Source organism: Bos grunniens, chromosome 16, assembly GCF_055505025.1.
Source record: "Bos grunniens cultivar Pamir isolate PY7600 chromosome 16, Bosgru_T2T1.0, whole genome shotgun sequence".
NCBI lineage: Eukaryota > Metazoa > Chordata > Mammalia > Artiodactyla > Bovidae > Bos > Bos grunniens.
This window is the reverse complement of record NC_141180.1, coordinates 38,491,197-38,501,015: the sequence shown is the minus strand read 5'-3', so window position 1 is coordinate 38,501,015 and position 9,819 is coordinate 38,491,197. Positions and strand designations below refer to the sequence as shown.

General features: G+C 55.1%; 1 protein-coding gene across 2 annotated transcripts; it reads left to right on the top strand.

Moving 5' to 3' along the window:
• The first annotated feature begins 1,910 nt into the window (after nucleotides 1-1,910).
• Nucleotides 1,911-5,938, top strand: SRM (spermidine synthase). Of its 2 annotated transcripts, none has more exons than XM_086342617.1 (8): nucleotides 1,911-2,182; nucleotides 2,721-2,841; nucleotides 3,261-3,353; nucleotides 4,056-4,209; nucleotides 4,959-5,042; nucleotides 5,183-5,328; nucleotides 5,419-5,541; nucleotides 5,650-5,938. In XM_086342617.1, the coding sequence occupies exons 1-8, from the start codon at nucleotides 2,016-2,018 to the stop codon at nucleotides 5,668-5,670; spliced, it is 909 nt and encodes a 302-aa protein (XP_086198743.1). In that variant the 5' UTR covers nucleotides 1,911-2,015; the 3' UTR covers nucleotides 5,671-5,938. The 2 variants fall into 2 exon arrangements, with proteins under 2 accessions (XP_086198743.1, XP_086198744.1); XM_086342618.1 differs by having other exon boundaries at nucleotides 1,911-2,627.
• Nucleotides 5,939-9,819: the final 3,881 nt, after the last annotated feature.

The following is a 9,819-nucleotide window of genomic DNA, read 5'->3' as shown; positions in this document are numbered from 1 at the left end:
AATAGATGGAGAAACAATGGAAACAGTGACAGACTTTATTTTCTTGGTCTCCAAAATCACTGTGGATGGTGACTGCAGCCATGAAATGAAGATACTTGCTCCTTGGAAGAAAAGCTGTGACCAACTTAGACAGCATATTAAAAAGCAGGGACGTTACTTTGCCAACAAAGTTCCATCTAGTCAAGGCTATGGTTTTTCCAGTAGTCACAGATGTGAGAGTTGGACCATAAAGAAAGCTGATTGCTGAAGAATTGATGCTTTTGAACTGTGGTGTTGGAGAAGACTCTTGAGAGTCCCTTGGACTGCAAGGAGATCCAACCAGTCAATCCTAAAGGAAATAGTCCTGAATACTCATTGGAAGGACTGATGCTGAAGCTCCAATACTTTGGCCACCTGATGCAAAGAGCTGACTCCTTAGAAAAGACCCTGATGCTGGGAAAGATTGAAGGCAGGAGGAGAAGGGGATGACAGAGGATGAGATGGTTGGATGGAATCACTGACTTGATGGACATGAGTTTGAGCAAGCTCTGGGAGCTGGTGATGGACAGGGAAGCCTGGCCTGCTGCAGTCATGGGGTCGCAAAGAGTTGGACACGACTGAGTGACTAAACTGAACTGATGCTGCCCACAAGCACATAGACCCCATACCAGTTTGACTTGAAGGTTGAGGATGTGGACTCCTACTTACTTTACCACCAACCCATTAGAAGAATGTCCACGAGCTGATCATGCCCTCTTTAAGCAATGACTAGAAAACTTGTCACTGTCTTCCCCAAGTTGGGGACACATGGTTTTGAGGGCATGAGCCCTCTGTATCCCCCTTTACCTGGTGAAGCAAGAAAGCTACCCTTTCCAGTAGAAAAGGTATAGTATTTGGGTGAAGAATCACCCAAAACTGTCTCTGAGATTTGATTCTGCAACAGTGTACAGAGAAGCTGAGCTTTCAGCATTACAAAAAGTCCCTCAAAAAAAAAAACACCCTTGTCATAATGTCACCCGTGGCTTATGCCAGTTTCACCTCCCTGCCCTGGCATGCGAAGAACTAAGCATGTAGAGCAATTAGCATTTAATATTTGGTAATTAGCATGCTTAATGTGATTCAGAAAAGTTCCTTGACATTTTCACAAAATCAGAAAGCACATTCCCGCCCACCTTTCAAGGAGCGAGGCCCAGTTCGTCAAAAAAAAAACAACAAAAACCCTGTGTGCCAGTCTTTTTTGGTGCTGAATATGCATGTGTTGGCCTCTTCCGGGACACTGCTGGTAAATTTAGAAACTCGTTTAGAAAAGAACTCTTTCTCATTCAGCAGCCATACGCCCAAGGATCAGAGAATCTAAGGGGAAATGCCTAAATCGAGCTTAAGTCCTGGGGCTGTGATGCTATTCTCAAGTAAATATAACCCTCGTTGTGCCCCCGACCAAGCACACTGCTGTGCTGAAGTCCAACACGGACTCAAATTTGCGGACGCGGTAAAGATGATACATTCATTCTACTCTAGCTCCAGCGAAACAACCTAACTCTTCTTTCGACAGTGTAGCCACCCGGTCCAGTGTTTCCAGCCCAAGGGTTCAAGCCGGCAGCCCTGACGTCTCGGCGCTCCGACACGCCGCGCCGGGCCCGAGATGTCAGCTCAGGTTTCCCTTGCTGAGTCGGGTACCCCTCACTCCCTCTCGGGCCAGTCTGTGCCTCCCCGAGCCCGGCCCCACGTGGCCCAGGGAAGCTGCCTCACTAGCCTGCTGCCGCAGACGGACGGCCCGCCGCAGCCACTGGACGCCGCGCTGCAGGTCGGAGACCAATGAGTGCGCTCGGACGCCGGAGGGGGCGGGGCCGCCAGGCTGCCGAGCACAGGCGCCGCCACTGGGGGGCTTGGGGCCCGCCCCTGGCAACAGGCCCCGCCCCCCCGGCCGGGTTAGGTTGCCGCGCGGGCGGCGGGCGGAGTTGGTCCCGTTGTGCTGTGGCTCCGCGCGGCCTGCAGTCCCGGGCCCGCGCCCCGCACCGCCAGCCCGCCCGCCCGCCATGGAGCCTGGCCCCGACGGCCCTGCCGCCCCCGGCCCCGCTGCCATCCGCGAGGGCTGGTTCCGCGAGACGTGCAGCCTGTGGCCCGGCCAGGCCCTGTCTCTGCAGGTGGAGCAGCTGCTACACCATCAACGCTCGCGGTACCAGGATATCCTCGTCTTCCGCAGGTACCCGCGCCCGCCCGGCCCAGCGCCCCGGCCGCCCGGCCCCGCGCAGCCCGCCGGCACTCCAGCCCTGGGCTCGGCCCAGCCCGACCCTCTTCCTGTCGGACCCCTGTCCTGCGCGCTTTACCTCCGGACGCCCCCCCGGCCGTCTCTGCCCGCTCCTTCCCCTGCAAAACTGTCAGAAGTTCTCGTGAACTAGGCCCGTCTCTTCCCTCCGTCCCCTCCCCAACCCGCATCCTTCTCGCTGGGCTGGGGACCGGCTTTTCGGGCGGTCCACCTCGGCGGGGAGGGAGCCGGAATCTGCGCCGACCCGCTGCGCCGAGCTCCACGTGTCAGTCCCGGACACGTCAGAGCCGGGACCCCGCGTCCAGCCTCCACCCAGCGGGCCCGCCCGCCGATCCTCGCCACGTGTCACCCCCCGGACTCACCCCTGGAGCCCCCTCGGCAGGTTGGGAGAGATTCTTCTCACCCTGGGCGAGTGGGGGGCACGTTGCCCCCTTCCCGAGGAGCCCAGGTCGCTGACTGTCACTCCCGCCCTCAGTAAGAGCTACGGGAATGTGCTGGTGTTGGACGGCGTTATCCAGTGCACGGAGAGGGACGAGTTCTCCTACCAGGAGATGATCGCCAACCTGCCCCTCTGCAGCCACCCCAACCCACGCAAGGTACCCCATCCCAGCTAGATCCAGCCCTGGGCCGAGGGATAGCCCCCACAGAACAGTGCTGGGGGCCCCAGGAGTGCCCAGTGCTCAGCCCTGCCCAAAGGGTTGTCAGAGAAGTGATAGCGAGGAAGAGGGGCCTAGAGGGGAGGAGCTGCCCATTTCACAAGGGGTGGGGGCTAACACCGGGGCTGAGACCTGAAGCTTGAGATGGAGCAGCCTTGGCAGGAGTTCCCAGGCAAAGGGGACAAAGTGGAAGATGAAGTGATTAGGTCTGTGACACAGGGAAGCTGAGAAATTGTTCCAGGGAGCTGTGTCTGCTCAGTGCGGTTTAGGGGGCAGAGAGGCCGGCCACTAACTCCCGCTGGAGCCTATTTGGTGGGGCTCCTGCCCGGCTCCTGGCTGACTCTTCCTCCCCTTGGCAGGTGCTGATCATTGGGGGCGGGGACGGAGGCGTCCTGCGGGAGGTGGTCAAGCATTCCTCTGTGGAGGCCGTGGTCCAGTGTGAGATTGATGAGGTGAGCGCACAGCTGGGTGGGTCTGGGTTCAAGTCCCAGTTTGCCCTGAATTGGCTGTTTACCACCGGGCAAGTTGCTTAACCTTTCCAGGCCTGTTTCTTGGTCTCAAGAGCACGTTGGAGGCTTCAGTAGGAAAAGCAGACAGGAAAGCACTTAGTGCACAGAAGGTGTGCGGCTGATGTTATTTCTTAGTAACACTGAGAGCTGATGCTTCGCAGAAGTCCCGAGGACTCCTTTTGTCCTTTACAGCAGCTGGGGGCTTTCATGAGCATTTAGGTGCCAGGTTCACTGGTACATCAGCAGGTCTAGTCCTGCCTCCTTGGAGTTGACATTCAACTTAGGAGTCAAAGGGTTATCTGATAAAGGTGTGCGTAGTGAGGCATACAGGCCAGGTGGAATTCCAGCCCTCTGAAATAAATTCCTTACTCTGAAATAGTAAGGAAACCACTCTCCTGGGGCACTTGGGTTTGGGGAGGGGGAGCAGGGGTGGCGGAAGTGTGGTCCAAGCTGCTGGTGGGAGTCAGCCCTCTGAGAAGGGGAGGTACCAAGCTGCTCCCTGCTGTACAGATGTGCAAACTGAGGTTCCACAAATGAATGGCTTGTCTAAGGTGAATCAGGCTCTGAGAAGGGGTCCCACTCAACTCTGGCTCCAGGGTCCACAACCCCTGTGGCCCAACCTGTTACCTCCTGTCCCCTCCCCAGGATGTCATTCAAGTCTCCAAGAAGTTCCTGCCCAGCATGGCCGTTGGCTACTCCAGCTCAAAGCTGACCCTACACGTGGGTGATGGTTTTGAGTTCATGAAACAGAACCAGGACGCCTTTGACGTCATCATCACTGACTCCTCAGATCCCATGGGTAAGCGGGTTTGGCCTGGGGCCTCTGGCAGCCACCAGAGGGGAGGCCAGCATCTCCATCTGTGTCCCAAGCCCGAGTTGCAGAATAGAGGATGGAGGGGCCCTCCAGAACTAGTGCGGCTCTTTTCCCTTCTGAGGTGTCACCTACCCCCTCAAACATGGCTCAGCAGAGTAGGGCCACTAGGCTACTGCCCAGAGTTGGTTTAGAGCCTGGAGGAGAGTGGGGCCTTGGTCCACTGAGGCCCCAGTTTCCTTCTCAGCCTCCTCTCTGCCCCCAACAGGCCAGCATCAGGATATGTGCAAGGATCTCATCTTTTTTCTTTTCTTTTTTAACACTTATTTTTATTTGGCTGCACTGGGTCTTAGTTGTAGCACGTGGGATCTAGTCCCCCCACTGGGGATCAAACCTGAGCCCCCTGCATTAGGAATGCAGTCTTGTGATACAATCTTAAACCAAGGCCCAGGCTGGAGACTGCCCTGATGCAGTGCCAACAAGAATCCCCCAGGAATGGGGTTAAAACGTGTAGCCCCTTCGCACTGGGGCACTAGATCCCTGCACCCTTCCAAAGCACCCTCTACTTGGTTGGTTTCTGAGTTCCACAGGCCTGGCTTTCAACTTCCAGCTCTGCCCCCTGGTGGCTGTGTGGATGTGTATCTTGGGGTGAGAGTGGCCCTCATGCCCCCAAAGGCAGGCTCAGGCGGTGTCCCTTGGCGCTTATCCCCCCCCACCCTCGCCCCCCGCCTCTGCAGGTCCTGCTGAGAGCCTCTTCAAGGAGTCCTACTACCAGCTCATGAAGACTGCCCTCAAGGAGGACGGCATTCTCTGCTGCCAGGGTGAGGGGGCTAGGGTGGACTGGGTGCTGCTGGGTGAGCCGGGCTCCCGCCGGGAGGGGTCCGGCTGGGGCTGGACCAGGCACTGCGCCCAGCCAGTGCTGATATCATCTGACCACCCGCCCCCGACCCCCCCACCATAGGTGAGTGCCAGTGGCTGCACCTGGACCTCATCAAGGAGATGCGGCACTTCTGCAAGTCTCTCTTCCCAGTGGTGGACTACGCCTACTGCACCATCCCCACCTACCCCAGCGGCCAGATCGGCTTCATGCTGTGCAGCAAGAACCCAGTGAGCCGAAGTGGACTGGCCCCCGGGTGGGGGCGGGAGCCTGGCAGGTGGGCCAGGAGAGCATGTTCTGAGACACACCCCTGTCCCCAGAGCACCAACTTCCGGGAGCCCTTGCAGCCGCTGATGCAGAAGCAGGTGGAAGAGATGCAGCTGAAATACTACAACTCCGATGTGCACCGGGCAGCCTTCGTCCTGCCTGAGTTTGCCCGAAAGGTGAGCCCCACCCCCCGCGGGGCAGGGCGTACCCAGGGCTCCCTGAAGGGCCATCTTGCCCACCCCCCCAGCCCAGCCCCCTCCTGACTAGGCCTTGTGTCCTTCCAGGCCCTGAATGATGTGAGCTGAGCCCGGGTACTGCTGCTGACACCGCCCACGACCTCGGACAGGGAGCCTCTGGGGCACCTGGGTCTCGCCAGCCCCGGACAAGACCCCTGCTGGCTTGCCCACCAACTGACTGTTACAAGCCCCAGAACGCTGTCCGGCTGGCCCTAGCGGGTGGACTGTCTGTCTTCCTCTGGGTGGCATTCAGCCACCAAACCTATACCAGCTGTGTACAGCATCTCCCCCACCTCTGTTGCCCCTCACTCACCAAACACATGTATTTATAACAAAATTCTGGATTGTGTGTCCCTGGACTTCAGATGGGCCCAGGCAGGGGCCACCTCAGCCATCAGTGGGTTCTCCTGTGTGCCAGACCCTGAGTTGGCCCCCCTGTCTGGCCTCCAAGTATCTGCTGTGGGAGCAGGCAGGCTGCTCCCTGTGTGACCTTGGGCCAGCCCCTTGAGCTCTGTAGGACCCAGAGATGCAACAGTTATCACACTGGCCCAAGTCTGTCCTGAGAAGCAGCCCTTAATCATTCCATCCCCAAGCCCCACACAAGGTTGGTGGTATTAGACCCATGGGGTCTGGGCTCAGGAGTTGTCAAAATCAAGGGATTTGCCTTCCCTTGGGGCTGCACAGCAGGGCTCTCAGAAGAATCTGGGCCAGGTCGCATTGTGGGGAAGGTGGTGGCAGTGACCCCAGAGGCAGCTGTCTGGAGCTTGGTTGGGATCCAGTTCCTTGGGCGTGCACATTAGGTACCTTGACTTGGCTCAGATTTTAGACCTGGGTTCAAATCCTGCCTCCCCTCCTCATGAGTGTCCCCTCTGGTAAGTTCCTAGAAACTTCCCCCAAGTGTTGAGAGGCTGAGAAAGCAGGTGCGGGCAGCTGCCCACGAGGACTCTGGGCACAGGACTGTCCCCTCTCCAAGGTGCTGAACCTGCAGATGCCTCAGCCCTCCTGGCTGCCAGGACTGGGGCTCTGGTGGTGGGACCAGAGTCACCACAACAGGGTACAGATTGGGGAAGGGGGCATTTAGCCCACTCCTGACTCAGGATTGGCAAGGAAGGTCCTCACTCCTTGCAAGAGCTGGCCTCACCAATCCCGGCCCCACATCTGCCCTCGGCAGTGGTGTGGCTAGGGAACACGTTAACCTGGGAGACTGAGGGGGCAGGGAGCAGGACAAGAGAGTCACTCCAACCTGGTGGTAGTTGGAGGGTCCCCCCAACCCCACCCCTACCCTGGGCACCCACTTTGGAGTCCCCACTCAGCAGGGGCTAAGACTGCAGTCATAATGGGATTGGGAACAGGGGTCCGGCTCTGCCACCTACTCCTTTGATGGCCTCAGGCCAGTCACCACCCTCTCTGGGCTTCTCCATCATCCTGAAGCTCTTGGACTCTGGGCACTTTTTGATGTTCATCCCTGGTCAGCAAGTCTGACCCCAAGCTGAGTTCCCCATTCCACCCCAGTCTTCCTCCCTGGGAGGCCCGGTGAAGTCAGGACTTATCTGGGCTACAAGGTGAGTACCAGGCAAAGGAAGACTAGTGATGGCCAGTTGAGGAGCACTGTCCTGTCACCTGCTTTAATTCCTTTAACCTTAATTAAGGAAGGAAGGTAGATACTATTAACTCCACATAGCATCAGGTGACCTCCCAAGGCCACACCAGACTGTAGGCCTCTAGGAGCTGCTCCACTCCATCTGCAGGGCAGCTCAGCCTGAGGACCCTGGTGCTCCCAGCAGGGTGTCTGCCCGGACCTCCACTGTTCGTGCCCTACCTCCCCATCTTAGGCCCGACAGTGACCAAGCTCCAGGAGGGCCCATCTTGAGTATGATCAGAGGAATGAAGGAAGGCAGTGAAAATGGGTTCCATCTCTGGGGATACTGGACCTGGGTCACACTAACTGTGACACAAGTGTTAGTTGCTCAGTCATGTGCAGCTCTTTGCAACCCCATGGACTGTAGCCTTCCAGGCTCATCTGTGCATGGAATTCTCTAGGAGAAAATACTGGAGTGGGTTCCCATGCTCTCCTCCAGAGTATCTTCCCAATGCAGGGATCAAACCCCAGTCTCCCACATTGCAGGCAGGTTCTTTACTGTCTGAGCCACCAGGGAAGCTTGTGACTTAGATATAACTCCTGACTCAGTTATCCTGTCTGTAAAATGGGAGCAATGGTCCTAAACGGTTACAAGGTTTCATCAAGGAGCACATGTCTGATGGTTCTCACTGAGCTGGGGGAAATCAGAATTCTTTCTCAGGGCAGCGGAAGAAGAAAGGGCCCAGGTTGCAGAAATAGCAGCAAGAATGCCTGACCTGGGACTGCCCTGGTCATCCAGTGCTTAAGAATCCACCTGCCAGACAGGGGACTTGGATTTGATCCCTGCTCTGGGAAGATTCAACACACACACACACACACACACACAAAAGCCTGACCTGGAAGTAGAGGGTATCTGCTGTGTAAATCCCTCCACTCCTCCAATGTGAGTAAAGTCTATACATCTCAAAAGGATGGATCTTCAGGAAAAGCACTGACCCCACAGCTGGGTGGATGTGATGTGGACACAGACTCATCTGCGGAAGCAGGTGTTTAGTGGAGATGTGAGTCGAGTCTTCTCAAGTCCCCAGAAATCCAGAAGAGGGCCGTGAACAAGTCTAGTCTCTGACTTGGAGAATAGAATAAGAATCCTATCTAGAATCCTGAAGTTCAGGTATTAAAATCAGCCCTGCCCCCACTTTAAGGACTCCAATAGATCCCACCTGAGCTGTTAGGAGAAAAATAGCCCCTCTGTATGCCCACTCTTCTCAGAGGCTGCTGCATTCACCTTTTCCACTGATTATTTCGGTATTTACCATCTTGACTCTAAACAGTATGCTTGTTGTCAGTTTTAGTCACAATCTGTCGATTTCCCATTTGGGAAGATGAAGATGTAGTAGCTCTCTGCTTCCCTGCCCTTACCACACTCTCAACAATTAAATGACAGTCTCAGTTGGCTCCACATTCAGTGCTTGCACCGTTACAAACACGCAAATAATATTTGCAGCTGAGACTCAGAGGAAAAAAAAGAAAACGATACCTTCTTATCTCTGGCATAGCTTCTTGCTTTCCCTGGAGACTTTTTCCATTTGCTTAATTTTCACATTCATTTAGGAAAAATTATTACTGAAAAAAAGCTTTTTAAAGGATCCTTGGGCTCTACAGGTGTTTTATCTTTCCATCTTTCTGAAAAGTCTGTTCTGTGTCTCCTGACTACCCAGATGGAATTCCACTCTTGATTCTCTGAGCTCGTATCCTTCTGTTTCTTGGTTTACCCCCTTGGTTTGGTGGAGCACATCCTTGAGATGCTTTCTGAGAAAGGGGACAAGAGATGAAAGTGTTAAAAAATCTGACAGGCATGAAACTCTTTATGCCATCTTCATGCTTAACTGATGGGTACAGAATTTAGGTGAGTATAGAAATATGTTAGCAATGATCTTCCTTCAACATTTTGAGATTTGCTGTTTTCCATTCTTATCATTGCAGCATTTAAAATTAGCCCGAAATGTAGCACATGGAAACAATCAATAGGTTGAAAGAGTAACAGTAAGCATGTCTCTTGTGGGCCAGGAATTTAGGAGTGACTTAGCTGGTTGGTTCAGTTTAGGGTCATTCATGAGGCTGTAGTAAAACTGTCGCTATTGCTGGAGGGTCAGCTGCCAAGATGATTCAGTCACGGGACTAGCAAATTACAGAGGTGGTTATCAGGAGAACCCATTTCCTCTTGAAGTGGACTTCTCCATAGAGACTTCTCACTCATGATGGCTGACTTCCCCCTGAACAAGTGGTCCAGAAGAGAGCCAGGTAGACTCTGCGAGGCCTCAAATGCCTCGCCACACATCACATCCCATCCTTTCAGCCGAGTCCTATGTTGCTGTTGAGTTGCTAAGTTGTGTCCAGCTCTTAGTGACCCCTGGACTGCAGCACACCAGGCTGCTCTGTCCTCCACTGTCTCCTGAAGTTTGCTCCAGTTCACGTGCACACATGAGTCAGTGATGCTCTCCAACCGTCCCCTTCATCCTCTGTCACCCCTTCTGCCTTCAGTCTTTCCAGCATCTGGTCTTTCCCACTGAGTCAGCTCTTCACGTCAGGTGGCCAAAGTATCGGAGCTTCAGCATGGGTCCTTCCAATGAATACTCGAG

Coding starts and splice junctions, on each gene's coding strand:
- SRM (XM_086342617.1), top strand. CDS start 2,016: ATGGAGCCTGGCCCCGACGGCCCTGCCGCCCCCGGCCCCGCTGCCATC. Junction 3,354..4,055: donor TCCAGTGTGAGATTGATGAG/GTGAGCGCACAG, acceptor TCCCCTCCCCAG/GATGTCATTCAAGTCTCCAA. Junction 5,542..5,649: donor TGCCTGAGTTTGCCCGAAAG/GTGAGCCCCACC, acceptor GTGTCCTTCCAG/GCCCTGAATGATGTGAGCTG.